The sequence below is a fragment of the Malaclemys terrapin genome, chromosome 14 (genome assembly GCF_027887155.1).
Source record: "Malaclemys terrapin pileata isolate rMalTer1 chromosome 14, rMalTer1.hap1, whole genome shotgun sequence".
In the NCBI taxonomy this organism is placed as follows: domain Eukaryota; kingdom Metazoa; phylum Chordata; order Testudines; family Emydidae; genus Malaclemys; species Malaclemys terrapin.
In genome coordinates this window covers 110,565-126,325 of record NC_071518.1, presented here as the reverse complement: position 1 = coordinate 126,325, position 15,761 = coordinate 110,565, and the positions used below count along the sequence as shown (strand labels likewise).

General features: G+C 50.3%; 1 protein-coding gene across 5 annotated transcripts in view; it reads left to right on the top strand.

Annotated features, from left to right (window-relative positions):
* The window catches only part of ADAT1 (adenosine deaminase tRNA specific 1), a 70,175-nt gene that overhangs the window by 38,159 nt on the left and 16,255 nt on the right, over nt 1-15,761 (top strand). For 3 of the 5 annotated variants that reach the window (XM_054048617.1, XM_054048616.1, XM_054048621.1), the window contains 2 exons: nt 7-93; nt 10,658-11,741. In XM_054048617.1, coding sequence (XP_053904592.1) covers nt 7-93; nt 10,658-10,790 — 220 coding nt within the window. In that variant the 3' untranslated portion in view covers nt 10,791-11,741. Of the gene's footprint in view, nt 1-6; nt 94-10,657; nt 11,742-15,761 lie in introns of those variants that run through there. The other 2 variants (XM_054048620.1, XM_054048618.1) reach the window with 2 other exon arrangements.

Genomic DNA, 15,761 nt, shown 5'->3' with positions numbered 1-15,761 from the left:
TATTAGGTCCCGGATCTGTAAGGTGGAACTTTTCCATGTATTCCAAAGGCTGGTGGCTAGTATTTCACAGGAGAATCTGCCAGAATCTCTCAGGTGAGGAATTACTCTTTCTGATTGGTTATAAGGAGAATCTCAACAGATCCCAAGAATGGCTCTGATGAAACCAGAGGCTGCCAATATAATGAAATTTTATTTCTGCTGGGATCAGCATTAAAATTCGACTTTTTAAGGCTACAACATTTGGATATTGGCAAATGCAGTATATGCTTTCTTACATCTGTTACCCAGTTGGAGTTAGCAGTAGTGGTACCTCTTGTATTCAAGTGAGACCATGATATGAAAAAGTTCTTCTTCGAGTGATTGCTCATGTGTATTCTACTATAGGTGTGCGTGCTCGCCACGTGCACCGGTGCCGGAAGTTTTCCCCTTAGCAGTACCCGTAGTGGGGGAGCACCGCTGCGACCCCTGGAGTGGCGCCTCTATATCACGCCATAAAGGGGGCTGCGTGCTCCCCCCACCCTCAGTTCCTTCTTGCCGCCAGTGAAGGTAGTCCGAACTTCTGCTCCAGCCTTGGCTGCAGTGCTTCTATCCTTAGTGGTATCCAGTTCGAGTATGAACACTTTCTCTAGTTCTTAGCCTGGCTCAGGGCATGCCCCATGGTCCAGGCTTCAAGTCGTGCGACTCTTGTCGCAATTCTGTGCCCAGAAGCGATCTGCACTCCCAGTGTCTTCGCTGTCTGGGCGAGGCTCACATTAGTGAGCGTTGCAAAATCTGCCGCTCTTTCAAACCCCGGACAAAACGAGAGCGTGAGATCCGACTCTGGGCACTTCTGATAGAGTCAGCACTAGCCCCGGCACCGGCACATCGACCCGACCCCACGCCGGGCACCGCATCTTCGGTGCATAGTGAAGCACTGTCTAGGGTTACCATACGTCCGGATTTTCCCGGACATGTCCGGCTTTTGGGGGCTCAAATCCCCGTCTGGGGGGAAATCCCCAAAAGCCGGGCATGTCCGGGAAAATCGGGAGGGCTCGGTGGTGCGGGGCCGGGGGCACGGTGCCGGGCCGGGAACCAGGGTCACAGTGCCGGGCCGGGCGCGGGGCCGGAGGGAGAGCCGGGGGCGCGGTGCCGGGCCGGGAGCCGGTCAGCCGGGCCGGCGGGGAGCCGGTCAGCCGGGCCCGCGGGGAGCCGGGCCCGCGGGGAGCCCGGTCAGCCGGGCCCGCGGGGAGCCGGGGAGCTGGGGGGTGCGCCGGGCCGCCGGGGGCCGGCAGTGCTGGGCGGGCCGGGGGTGGTGGGCCGGGGCCGGCACCCCAGGGCCCGAGCCGACCCAGGCTGGAGCCGCCGGGGGGCCAGCCTGGGCCGCGCCTCCTCCCCCCCACATCCCCCTTACCTGCTTCAGGCTTCCCGCGAATTAAATGTTCGCGGGAAGCAGGGGAGGGGGCGGAGACTTTGGGGAGGGGGCGGGGTTGGGGCGGGGGTATGGGCGGGGCTGGGGGTGGGGCCGGGGGCCGTGGAGTGTCCTCCATTTGGAGGTACAGAATATGGTAACCCTAGCACTGTCCCTACCTAAGAAGCAGGGAAAGACTCAGCGGTGCCGGGAGAAAGAATGGGGTGAGGCCAGACCCGAGCTGGGCAGCCCCCAATCCCCGTCGGGACCTAGACCTCTCCAACTCGGGCTGAACGGAGTAGTCCGGTCCTGTCCGCGCAAGTGTCTCCCGAAGTGCGGATGCCTTCGACGGCAGAGGCAGCCCAGGCCGCGCGCAACATCTTAGCCCTACCAATGCCGGGAGCGCCACTTCAGTTGGGCCCCCGGTCCCGAGGGAAGCCGCCCTTGGGCGCAAATCAGCCCGCCCCGGACGTGTCAGAGATCGAGGTGCCTTCCTGGGTTGAAGGGCCGGCCCGAAGCCCGCGACACACTTCCGCCCTGCGGGCCGGGTCTTCTGGGAGTGAGTTTGACTCCTCTGATCGCAGGGACCGTAGACGCCAGGACAAGAGGTGGCGCCGCCCCTCTTCAAGCCAGAGTGAGAGGAACAGGTCTCGGCGCCAACGGCACCAGCATTCTTACACCAGTAGACGCCGCGCTCGGAGTGCGTCCCGGGAGTCCCCGGCACCGTGGCATCATAGCCACAGTCGCCGAAGGGAGTTGAGAGACAGCTCCTTGGAGATCTACCTGTCCTCGTGATGGAGGTCAAAATCTCGGGGCAGGAGACGTCATGACTGGGACCGTTCCAGTTGATCATACGGCACCGTGCAGTCGTCCAGGACCTCGGCGTCGGCACCCAGCTGCCCTTCTCTGGGCCGCTCCGCACCGCAGGACCAAGTGGCTCTGCTGGGCCTCCACGCGTCTCAGTGGCAGGGGGTTCCCTGGCAAGGACAATGGTGCCAGTGGGCACCGTGGCCCCAAGCACCCGCACCGCCGAGACCCCGCTCCGTGGCTGGAGCCTCTCAGGCCCACTCGGCGTCTCCGCCTCGGCACCGTGACCAGGTTGCGGGCACCAAACGACCGGCACCGACCCCGGGTCCGGAGTTCAAGCAGCCGGTGCTGCCGGACGTTGAAGGCACCATGCCAGCTGCCTCCTCGGCGTCGGACGAGTCCATTGCGGTGCCGCCTCCCGTCTCTCAGGAGGACTTTAAGGCTCACCAGGAGCTACTTAGAAGGGTGGCATCGAACCTCCAGCTCCAGGCTGAGGAGATGGAGGAGTCCTCGGACACTTGAGTCAATGTCCTGACCTCTTCGGCACCGGCCCGTGTGGCCCTTCCTCTGCACCAACGGGTGGTCAATATTTCCACTGGCCTTTGGCAGACCCTGGCCTTCCTGGGGCCCATTGCTAAGAAGGCCGAGAGGAAGTATTTTGTGCCCGCAAAGGGGCACGAAAACCTCTATATCCACCCAGCTCCGAACTCTCTGGTGGTAGAGTCCGTTCACCACCGTGAGCGGCATGGCCAGCCCACGCCCACATTCAAGGACAAGGACGCTTGGAGACTTGATAACTTTGGAAAAAAGGTTTATTCCTCGGCGAGTTTCCAGCTCAGAGTGGCTAACCACCAGGCGCTACTGAGCCGCTATGATTTTAATCTGTGGGGGTCCCTCCCAAAGTTTGAACCCCTCCTTCAGTACAAGGACAGGAAGGAGTTCCGGGCCTTGGTCGACGAGGGTGCGGTGGCGGCCAAAGCAGCTCTCCAGGCGGCTTCTGATTCGGCGGACACAGCGGCCCGTTCGATGGCTTCGGCCATCTCCATGTGGAGGGCGTCGTGGCTCTCGCTGTCGGGGCTGTCCGTGGAGTCCCAGTCCATCATGCAGGACCTGCCATTCGACGGGAGGGCCCGTTCGCGGACCAGACAGACATGCGTCTGCATGGGATGAAGGATTCCCGCACCACCCTGCAGACGCTAGGCCTGTATGTCCCGCCCACCAAGGATAAGCCCAGGCCTCAAACCTCCACTCCTCTGGCTCGGGGCAGATACGAACCCCCGCCTAAAAGGCAGAGGGAGCAGAGGTGTCGATCCCAACGCCAGTCCCGTTTGGCCCCACGGCCTGGCCCCTCGAAGGGCAAGAGGCCAGGGAAGAGGCGTTTTTGACTCATTGTGGGGGGGTCACCGGGCCTGTTGCCAGGGGAACCCCCCCCCCAGTTAATAAAGTTGAGTTTTGCCAACCATTTTCTGCCTTCCGACAGCAATGGTCCCGTATAACGTCGGATCGATGGGTCCTCAGCACCATCTCCCAAGGGTACAGGTTGCAGTTCGTTTCGCCCCCTCCCCATCATCCTCCATCCTGGGAGCCGGCCGGAGCTGTGGAGAGGGTACCTCGGGAATTCCAGGGCAAGGGATTTTACTCCAGGTATTTCCTCATCCCGAAGGCAAAGGACGGGCTCCGGTCCATCCTCGGTCTGCGGAATCTCAACCAGTTCCTGGTTCGTTGCAAATTCCGCATGGTGTCCCTGGCCTCTATTATTCCATCCCTAGACCCGGGGGATTGGTTTACGGCTCTGGACCTCCAGGATGCGTATTTTCACATCCACATTTTTGAGGGTCACAGGTGCTTCCTCCGTTTCCTGGTGGGTCAGGACCACTACCAGTTTACGGTCCTCCCCTTTGGCCTTTCTACTGCCCCTAGGGTCTTTATAAAGTGTATGGTGGTGGTGGCGGCCCACCTCAGGAGGAAAGGGCTGCAGATCTTCCCCTACCTAGACGACTGGCTGCTCAAGGGCAAGTCTCCGTCTCAGGTGCAGGAGCAGATGAACTTCCTGCTAAACACCTGCGCAGCTCTAGGCCTAGTGGTAAACGAGGAGAAATCCACGTTAGCCCCGGTTCAGGGCATAAACTTCATAGGAGCACTGTTAGATTCCCGGGTGGCCACGGCCTCCCTCCCACGAGACAGATTCGAGATGCTCAAAGCTCTCATCGCCTCAGTCACGGCCTTTCCGCTAACTACGGCACGGGTGTGCCTTCAAATCCTAGGCCATATGGCAGCATGCACCTCTGTGGTGCGACATGCCAGGGGTAGGATGAGGCCCCTTCAGCTCTGGCTGGCCTCCTGTTACTCCCAGGCCAGGGATGGCCTGGACAAGGTCGTCATGGTGCCACCAACGGTGGTGGCAGACCTGCAATGGTGGTCCCTCCCGAGGAACATGCTTCAGGGTATTCCCTTCTGAGATCCCCCTCCCTCACTAGATCTAGTGTCGGATGCCTCAGACCTGAGATGGGGAGCCCACGTGGGGGGCTTCAGGACCCAAGGTATGTGGTCACCCGAGGAACTGACCCTGCACATAAATGTCAGGGAGTTCAGGGCCGTGCGCCTGGCGTGCGTGGCATTTCGCCAGCACATACAAGGGAGGGTGGTCAGAGTCCTCACGGACAACACGACCGCCATGTATTACGTCAACAAGCAGGGGGGCATGCGTTCCCGGGCCTTATTCCAGGAAGCCCAGCTCCTGTGGGAGTTCTGTATAGCCCACAACAACCCAACATCACGAGTGGTCCCTGCACAGGAAGGTGGCCAGGTGGATCTTCCTACAGTGGGGTGCTCCCCAGGTAGACCTGTTCGCCACCGCCCAGAATCGCCTGTGTCCCTGGTTCTGCTCCAGGGCGGGAGAGGGTGACGGGGCGATATCGGATGCATTCCTGCTCCCATGGTCAGGGCCCCTGTTGTACGCCTTCCCACCCTTCCCCCAATAGGCAGGGTCCTACAGAAGGTGAAGTCAGACGGGCGAGGATTATCCTCATAGCCCTGGACTGGGCCCATCAACATTGGTATGGGACCCTACTGCAACTCTTAGCGGCCCCCCTCGCAGGCTGCCGCTCCGCCTGGACCTCCTCTCCCAGGACAAAGGTTGTCTCCTCCACCCCAACCTGGCCCCGCTCCACTGGACAGCGTGGCTGCTCCGTGGTTGAATGAGGAGGAAGGGAGATGTTCTGAGGATGTGAGAAGTGTCCTGCTGGAGAGTAGGAAACCCTCCACACGTCGAACCTACCTGGCCAAATGGTATCGGTTCTCTGTGTGGGCAAGGGATAGAGGTTCCTCTCCCTCTTGCGCATCTATCCAGCTCGTCCTCGATTACCTCCTGTCCTTTAGGACCCAGGGGCTGGCGCCCTCCTCGATCAGGGTGCACCTGGCAGCCATTTCGGCTTTCCACCCCCCGGTGCAGGGCCTTTCAGTGTTTTCACATCACATAAAGCAACAGAGGGTCCTGTGGCACCTTTAAGACTAACAGAAGTATTGGGAGCATAAGCTTTCGTGGGTAAGAACCTCACTTCTTCAGAGTGAGTGAGGTTCTTATCCACGAAAGCTTATGCTCCCAATGCTTCTGTTAGTCTTAAAGGTGCCACAGGACCCTCTGTTGCTTTTTACAGATTCAGACTAACACGGCTACCCCTCTGATACTTCACATCACATGACGTCCTGGTTTCTAAAAGGGTTAGATCGGGCATTCCCTTACGCCAGACCCCCGGTCCCGCTCTGGGACCTGAACCTAGTGCTCTCCCACCTCACAGGCCTCCTTTCGAGCCTTTAGTCACATGTTCGTGGTCCCATTTATCGTGGAAAGTGGCATTCTTAGTGGCTATCACCTCAGCCCGCCGGGTCTCGGAGCTCAGGGCCCTGACCTCTGAACCACTTTATATGGTTTTCTATAAGGACAAGCCCTCACCCGGCTTTTTTGCCGAAGGTAGTCACGGCTTTTCACATGGATCATGATATTTTCCTTCCGATATTCTGCCCTAAGCACCATTCCTCTAATGAGGAACGCCACCTGCATATGTTAGACGTGCGCAGAGCGCTGGCCTTCTACCTAGACAGAACCAGGCCATTTAGGAAGTTCCCCCAGCTGTTTATTGCATCGGCCGAGCGCATGAGGGGGTGTCCGGTCTCCACCCAGCGGATTTCCCGCCTGGATCACCTCATGCATTCGCACCTGTTACGACCTAGCAGGGGTTCCCCTGCCTCCTATAGTGAAGGCTCATTCAACGAGAGCCCAGGCCTAGTCAGCTGCTTATATGGCTCACGTCCCTATTCAGGACATATGTAGGGCTGCTATGTGGTCCTCTGTCCACACCTTCTCCTCGCAGTATGCGATCGTCTCCCAGACGCGGGATGATGCAGGGTTTGGTAGGGCGATGCTCTGCCCAGGTAACCCTTAAATCTTAAAACTTAACTCCTACCCACCTCCGTCAGGTATAGCTTGGAGTCACCTATAGAGGAATACACAGGAGCAATCACTCGAAGAAGAAAGGACAGTTACCTGTTCCGTAACTGGCGTTCTTCGAGATGTGTTGCTCAGGTGTATTCCACATCCCGCCCTCCTTCCCCTCTGTCGGAGTTGTCTGGCAAGAAGGAACTGAGGGTGGGGGGAGCACGCAGCCCCCTTTATGGCGTGATATAGAGGCGTCACTCCAGGGGTTGCAGCGGTGCTCCCCCTCTATGGATACTGCTAAAGGAAAAACTTCCGGCACCGGTGCACGTGGCGAGCACGCACACCTATAGTGGAATACACCTGAGCACCACATGTTGCCAGTTATGGAACAGGTAACTGTCCTTTTGGGGGGACTTGCTAGTTCAGGTGAGCAAGGATGAGAAACAGTCGGGTTAAAATCCAGCAAGTGTTGGCACAGACAGAAACCAGTGGTGATAATTAACCACTGTTTGCTTTCTGCGAAATGATTAGATGGGTCTCAGTGCATTCCCTAGTGCACAGGTGTCCACATCACAAAAACCACTGTTGTAGCTGTTACTAATTGCCAGTAAAGGCACTAGTGTCAGCAGAGAGAAGTCAAGGGTTAAAAGTTTCTCCCTTCAGGTCACAGCGAAACCCCATGGGGAGTGGGGGCCATGTGAACAGCTTGCATGTCTGCTTCCTGTGCTGTATCTGCTTTGTGTATAGAGACTTTTACTAAAAGCAGCAGCTCTTACCTAGTGGGAATTTCATTATGTTACTAAAGAAAGCAATGCATAAGTTTTTAGGCCGGAAGGGACCATTCGGATCATCTAGTCTGACCTGCATATAATACCACAGGCCATAGAACTCCGTCCACCACTGCTGCATCAAACCTATAACTTCTGGTTGAACTCTAGATCATATATGTTAGAAAGAGACCTCTAATCTTGATTTCAAGATTCCAAGTGATGATGAATCTATCACATCCATTGTTAATCTGTTCCAAAGGTTAAATATCCCAACTTCTTGGGAAAAAAGTCTTATTTCCAGTTAGGATTTTTCAACTTCCGCCTATTGGATCTCATTTATGCTTTTGTCAGAAGGCTCAAAGATCCCTGAAAAATCTTCTCCCCATGTAGATACTTCTAGACTGTGATCAAGTTGCCCCATAACCTTCTATTTGATGAGCTGAACAGATTGAAGTCTTTAAATCTCTTTCTGGGATTTTTTTTTTTTTAGACCTTGAATCATTTTTGTTCCTCCTCTGAGCCCTCTCTAGTTTTTCAACATCTTTTTGAAGTGTGGACATGAAAAGTGGAAACATTATTTGAGTTGAGAGAGGCAATACCACCTCCCGACTTCTGCTGGATATGTACATGTTTTAAACATCCAAGGATTTGCCCTTTTAGCCACAGCATTGAATGGGGATCTCTACTTCTGTTGTTTGTCCAACGTGACTTCATAACTGGGATGGTAGGAGCTGGGTTTGTGTGGTGCATTGAGGGCGTGCTGCTGCGTGATTGGAAGGTTGGCTATGTGGTGCTTACATAACACTCTTTCACCTCAAACCTTTAAAGGATTCCTGTGGTTTTGTAATTTCCTATGGCATTTTTGTCCTTTGTCATTTTCTGTCTCTGGACTTCTCCTTGTGGCACAGTTCAGCAGACACACAGATACGTTTGTCTCTGATACAGGCTATGCAAGCTTAGTGTGTACAGCAGGGGGACCTAGCTCTCCACTCAGCCTGCCCTGCTGCTTTCCTGCTACCAACCAAAACACTATAGCACGTAACTTCAAACCGCTATTCCCCCTCCGCTTCCCCTTCATGCCACCTTCAGAACATATTCTCTTCCTTCGCTCTGGGCTCTGATTCAGAGTGGACTTTTTCTATTGATTTCCAAGCTGTCAAACCGTCCCTCCTCACTCTCATTTGTTTACTGCCTTTCTCACCGATCCCCTGTCTGTCTGCCTCACCAACTCCTTTTCTTCTGCGTTCAAGTGCATTCTGGTATCCCCTACCTAACGCTCCCAAGACTCCACTTTCTTACAGCCATCAGTTCATCCTCCCCACTTTGCCTCCTAAGTTCCTCCCTTCATTTCTCTGATTCTCTTCTTGATCCCTTGCAATCTGCCCCCTTTACTCTATTGACACATCTTTTTCCAAAGTCACCAACTGCCTTCTCTGGGCCAAGTCCATGGGTCCCTTGTCTGTTCCCAGGTCTTTCTGCTACTTATGATGATTGATCAATCCCTCCTCCCTAACAGCATCTACTTCTTGGTCTTTGGGACTCCATGCCATCCTGGTTCACCTATCTCTTCAACTGTACTCTCCTTTCTCTTCCCCTCTCCGCCTCTCACCTGGGGGATCTGTATGCACACTGTATTTAATTGCAACACATCTCCTGTGGAGAGCTTGTTTGCTTCAGGGACTCTGATTACTAATTCCTTTAAATTGCAGGGTATGAGGCCTTGGAGATATGGCAGCATAGGTATCTTTCATCATGGCTGGCGGGCTTAGTCCTTTGGCTAGTAGGTCTGGGTAAATTTTTTAAGACTTGCTTGTAAACTTTCCTTTAAACACAAGCACAAATGCAAGAGGAGGGAGAAGCTTAGCTGAAGTTAACAAGAGTAGTACCCCTGCACTCTCACACTGTCACTTCTTTCCAGAGTATTGTTCCCCCAGTCTGTAGGTATGGCCTGCATTTTTTGTCCCTAGATTCATGACCTTGCATTTTATTTGAATGGGTCCATCTTACCAAGCAGTCGAGATCATTCTGTATGACTGCTCTGTTTTCATGATTATTTATTGCTTCAGCAGTCTATCACCTGTACTAGCAATGATTTTATATTTTCTTCCAGAGCATTGATAAAGATATTAGATAAATAGGCCCAAAACCAGATCCCTGGGGGACTCTATTGGATGCACCCCAATTTGAGGGCAATTCCCCATTAACAATTACGTTTTGAAGGTCTGTCAGCCAGTTTTGAATCCACTTGTGTACATTGCGTTTATTTAGTATAGTTCTAATTTTTTAATCAGAATGTCCTTGTGGTACTATGTCCTAGTACATTATGTTAACACAGTTACCTTTACTAACTAGATTTGTGATCTCAAGTATGGATGAAGACTTGAAAGTAAAGTTTGAAACTGAATAATGGATCAAAGGTGTGGCTTTTGTGTTGTGGAGAAGAGTAGGTGTTGAATACATGCACGTGCCAATGTGTCAGATTTTTTCAGAGATTTGCCTGGGGCTGCAGGAGAATAGATAATCTCTTTTCCTGCCTGCCAATCATGTGAGCATTTCTCGTATAACACTGATTTACATAAACAACGAGGAGTCCTTATGGCACCTTAGAGATTAACACATTTGGGCATAAGCTTTTATGGGCTAAAACCCAGTTCATCAGATGCATGGAATGAAAAATACAGTAGGCACGCATATATATTACAGCACATAAAAAGATGGAAGTTGCTTACCAAATGGGGGGTCAGTGCTAACGAGCCCAATCCAATCAGAGTGGATGTGGCCCATTTCCAACAGTTGGCAAGAAGGTGTGAGTATCAACAGAGGGAAAATTACTTTTTTGTAATTTACAAAATGCTTTTTCCCAAGTAGCTGAGTACTTTACAGAATTACAGATTATATCCAAGGATCCCCTTTCTGCCCTCCGAAATGCAGCCATCACAGTGGTACCACCACTAATAGTACACTGTATCTTAGGGAGAAGGGTATAGTTAGCCAGTAGAGGCCTAGTCTGTCTGCTAGATCCATGGGTCTGAGGTGGAATGGCAGTAGGCCTTTTCATCTCTTTCCATTTATTCCCACAAAACTCTTGCAGATTAGTATTTATATGCCTGCCTGTTTGCCAAGTGGGTCAGGAAGAGCAGTCAGTGGAGTGCAGACTGGCCTCTCACAGGGTTGGGTGTTTGTTCAGAAAGGAAAGGTTAACCTCCTGTTAATAAGAAAACTGAAATCTGTCCATTGTTGTGGTGCATTTCCTATCAGGGAGAAGAAGTTGGAGACCTATTGGGAGTACAAGGAAGCTGCAGCAAACTATCAAGAAGCTTGGAAAGTGCTGCGTAGCCAGGCCCTAGGAGCCTGGGTCAAGAATACCAAGGATTACCTGCAGTTTACATAAAATGGCAGCTGTGTGAGCCCAGCATTGATGGAGCCTTCAGACAGAGTGGGAGATGTTACTTTAGAATGTGGGCCAAATTCTGGCTGTCAGTTGAAGCCAGGACCTTGTCTCTAAGGCCCAGCTGTTTAAAGTGATTTGAGTCATTGCAATGCCTCACTGACTTAGGAGACTAAATCCCATTTTCCAAGGGAGCGTGGGATTTAGGCTGAGCACAGCAACACCTCAATACCTTTAAAAATCTGAGCCTGAGGGAGGGGGATAGAAAAGGGAACTTGTTATGGCTGCTTGTTTGTCATTCTTTATGAAATATAAATTAGACCCCAGTGGTCTTGGGTGGTCACTTCTGAGCTGTATTTACCATGGCATATGTCAAGGCTGAATCCCCACTCTGGCACTTTGAGTGCAGAAGGTGGGGGTCTGCAAGGATTTTAAAAATTAATATGTGCCACTCCAGGCTTGTATTACACTCCCAAGGTTACAGCTTTTCTCTGACCTTGGTTTGGTAAATGCTGCCACCACCCAAATGCAAAAACCCCCTTGATCCAGCAAGAAGCACTTGGGAATTCCTCCTTGTGAGGTACTCTCAAGCCCTTTCACCCCCTCCCACCCTTCCCCCCCGGGGAAGAGCTGAGAAAGAAAACAAAAGAAATTAGCTGTTGCCACTAGCTAATTAAACAGCATATGCACAAACCTCTTAGGACACCAAAAATCCAATTCTGTTCTCAAAAAAGGTAAATTTTATTAAAAACAAAAAAGAAAAAAACATGACTTGAACTTAGGCTTTTGCTAGATTTTAAAGGAGCATTTCCAAAAATTAAGCACCCAAAATAGCTTTCTTGGGGGTTCAGCTTAAAAGTTACAAGCAAACAAAAGCATTTGCGGTTAGCACAGGGAAGATTCCTCCCCCCCAAAAAAAGATTTTATTTATAGAAATAAAGGAAATAACCCTAATCACATCTTTGTAGACATTTTCTGATGTACTTACATATTTGGGGGGCGGGTTCAAATAAGTAATTATAGGTATGATCTGATGATTTCTCATACCTGGCTTAAAGCGGCTTATAGCATTGCAGCTGTGTGTCTCCTCTCTCCGGAGAACAACCACAGACAACAAAGGGGAGTCTTGTTTCAATTTTTAAAAGTTCCAGCCATCCCATTGGCTCTTTTGGTCAGGTGCCCACTCCTTTCTTTTTACCTGTGGACTTTTTAACCTTTACAGGTAAAGCAAGTAGAGAACAGTTACTCAGAGGGATTTTATAGCTAACTGGCTGGCTGGGTGTCCATAATAGGGAGCTACCCCCTCTTCATTTATCACAGCATATGAGTAGAGGAACTCCTGATCCATCTACTACCAACTCTGATATCTTTGACAAGGGAGATGAAAGTAGGAAGGGGTGACATGCCAGCCTTTTGTTCTGCTGTGGAAAAGATACAGCACCCAAATCTGTTGGCTTGGCACTATCTGTTCTCTCATACGTCCAAGCCAAGACCAAGACCAATCCCAGAGGACCAAGGTATCTAGTCACCCTACTGATGAGAGATAATTTGATGAGTTGGGTAAAAATGGGGCTTTTAATTAGTCATTTTATTTTTTTATATCCAGATTGTTCCATAAAAGCCTCTGCATTTTACAGTGGGGAAGGTTTTTAAAAAAAATATGAATCAGAGAGCAGAAAGGATGCCACATTTCCATTAAAAACAATTTTCAGTGAGATAAGACACTATGAAGTCTGAGCCAACAGATACATGAAAGAAATACTAACACTGAGACACTCAAGCCTTTTATTCACCATTTCTCCTTGGGAAAACAGATCTTGGTTTTATCAGTAAGGGCCTCATGTTACAATGTTACCATTTGGCTTATGCCATGTGTTAACTGAGCCTGGTAGAAGCTGGAGAGGCTTCCGGTAGCAGTATACAGTCCCTGACAGGCTTTGCTTTAATAGATGGGTCTCAGCAAAATATTATTAGATGATATCAGCATGGCAGAACAGTCTAAGACTGGTGGGAAATGTCCTAGTCAAACTAGAAGTGTTGTGTGGTCTACCCAGATTCTTCCATCTGGGCAGTTGACAGTTCACATGTACATATTTTCTTCCTTAAGTCCAAGACTGAGATTATATAATCACCCAAGAGCCACTGTTCTCTCAGATGTCTGTCCTGTTGTAGCCTACATTTTACAAAAACATTGAGCAGAGCGATGGCAGATGTATGCTGCTCTAATGCATAGGAGGGAGAAATGGAGCTAAGCCTATTGCCTTCCTTGACAATCCTTTTGGTTCACACCATGGCTAAATTATGGTTTCCTGTAGGAAGTGATAAAGCTGGAGGAGGAGACAGCCTGAGTCTAATCTGTCTCCTCCCACACTTTTCATAGCCAGCATCAACATCCCAGCCCCTCTTGAAAGAACTGAGCCAGTGTAGGGGTAAAGAAGCTGCTATCTAAAACTTGTGTAAGGAACCAGCAGCTGGAGGTCAAGCCAGATCCTAGTATATTTTGGGATTGGGGTGAATTGCAGGAATGTGAAGCATCTAGGAAGAGGGTATGGTCGCCTGAGATGGAGAAGCAGCAGGTCTTAGCAGTTAGTGCACTATAATACACTAATATAAAAACAAACCAGTACATTTTCAAACTCATTACCTCCTCCCTTTCCTAAAGTCTTGTGAGATACCATGTAGCCAGCGTAAACCAGATCTTCCGAATGTGCTTGTTTTCCCCTTTGTTATTCATAAACAAGGTCTCCAGTGAACCTGCAAACCAGACTGGAATGTTTCCATTTCCTCTCCAGCTGTAATGTTAGAACAAGTTGTATAAGGCTAGTTGTACTGCAGCCAGTCTAGCTTTTAGATCAGCAGTTGGGGAACGTAGGTTTTTTTTTAACTCTTTCCTACGCTTTCCCTGTGCCTTTGTACAATGAGCTAGTGTGCCTGTTTCTACTAAGGCGTGGCAGGGGGAGCCAGCAGCTTTGGGGCTTCTGCCCAGTGTCATTAACCTTTTGGGATGGGGACAATGAGAGAGTCAGACATGCTGCAGCCTAGATGAGTTGTTAGTGAACCCACGCCAGAGGGCAAGAATTAAAACACCAAACAAAACAGCACTTGAAAGATTCCTTGGCTGAGCTTGTGAGGCCTTACACACAATTTAATGTTTGCAGTGTTGCAGGAATGTTGGTCCCAGGATATTAGAGAGACAAGGGGGGGTGAGGGAATATCTTTTTTTAGACCACCTTCTGTTGGTGAAAGAGAGGAACTTTGCAAGCTCGTTTCTTTCACCAACACAAGTTGGTCTAATAAAAGGTATTCCCTCATATCCCTTGTCACTCAATTTAATGGCATTTCTCTCTTTCATGAGAAAAAAGGGTTGAACATCACATCCGATCAGCTCCAAAATGTTAAGTAATTGTTGAGGCTGGGGGATAGAGCCCTACTGATTTTGGTGAAAAAGGGGAGGGGGACAGTCACGGGCATCTGGTTAACAGAGCTATCAGCTTAACGCTTCTCTGTAATTGGCTATAGCGCACAGAACCAGAGACAACCATGAAGACATTTCCCCTTAACAGCACCCTCAGTACTGTCTAGCCTGCCAATACAGTTTAAAATATTGACGTCCTGAAACAGAAAAGAAAGGAAAATAAGTGGGGGGGAGGAATGGCATGTGTGCACACAGAGCCCCTAGCATGTTGGGGAATTGGGGGGGGCATACAACCTCAGGGGGGCATAGGGAACCCAGGGAAGGGGGTGTATACCGTGCATGTAACATGGGACGAAGGGACAACCCCTGGTGGCAGGGGAAAATGGGGGAAGTAGGGAATAGAGACGAGCACAGTTCCTGGTATGGGAGACCCTGGCAAAGGGGCGAACAGGGTGGAGAGAAGAGCTCCAGGCATGAGGGAGGGGATAGAGTTACAAGAAGTCCCTGAAAAAGTTCTTGTTTTACACCCTTCTGCATTCTCCAGTGCATAAGCTGAGCTGCCACTGCCAATACTGAAGGGTTTAAAAAAAAGAGGGAATGGGGTGGGGGAAGTAGTCATGTGAGAGCCAAACATCCTGGCTCAGTCACTTTTTTTCCATTCTATAAGTCAGAATGGTTCTACCAAAAGCAGGGATGTGCAGTAAGAAAAATCGTTCGCTCTGTTATGCTGCCAACCTACATGTATCCACCTCTTGATACAATATAAAGAGACCTTTATGGAGCCCTTTCTCATTTCTGTGCTGCAGTCTTTCTTGTGCAGTTCTTTCCTCGTGACTCCGGGCTGCTGAGTCTAGACTGGCCAGTAATCTGTGAGCTAATGTAAGAAGAAATAAAGTCATCACTTGTTTTTCAGATATTCATGAGGGAAATTCCAAAGTCATTTCAGCCTGTCATGCTATTGTGGTTAAAGCTTGTTCCTGTCAAGGTTTGGGTAGCTGCGTCTGTGTATTACTAGGGTGTATTTAAAATTTTCAGGGAAGGCTAAGTGATAAACCAGTGAATCATGTTTCTGAATTATATAATCAGCTGCTTCAATTTATGTCCTAACTAGCCAGAGCCTAGTTTTGCCTATGGACAAATGGTGCAATGTTTCAGTTTAAAGAATACAAAACTCCTTTTTAATGGTAAAGGATACAAAAAAAAAGCAGCTAATCCTATTGCCTTCCTTCCAAGTTTTGAAAACCAGGGCCAGAAAGTCCCTCCAGGCAGAGACTTGCTATGCCAAGTTTCTGCCCAAAACAAACATAGATGAGTGTTAACTCATGAAAAAAGAGGGTTCACAGTGGAAATGATGACAGGACCTTAACTGCTGCAGCACTAAATTAATGAAAGGCTTATTGATTAAGAGCACTTTTTCAGATGCAGGGAGCACATGCTACACTATTGAAACCAGCTTTAGTAATAGGCCTCTTCCCAACAAAAGAAAGATAGCACCAGTAAATGTGACCTTTAAAGCCAAACATAGCTTTAAATATAGTGTAAGCTCCTGGAAGCTTCAA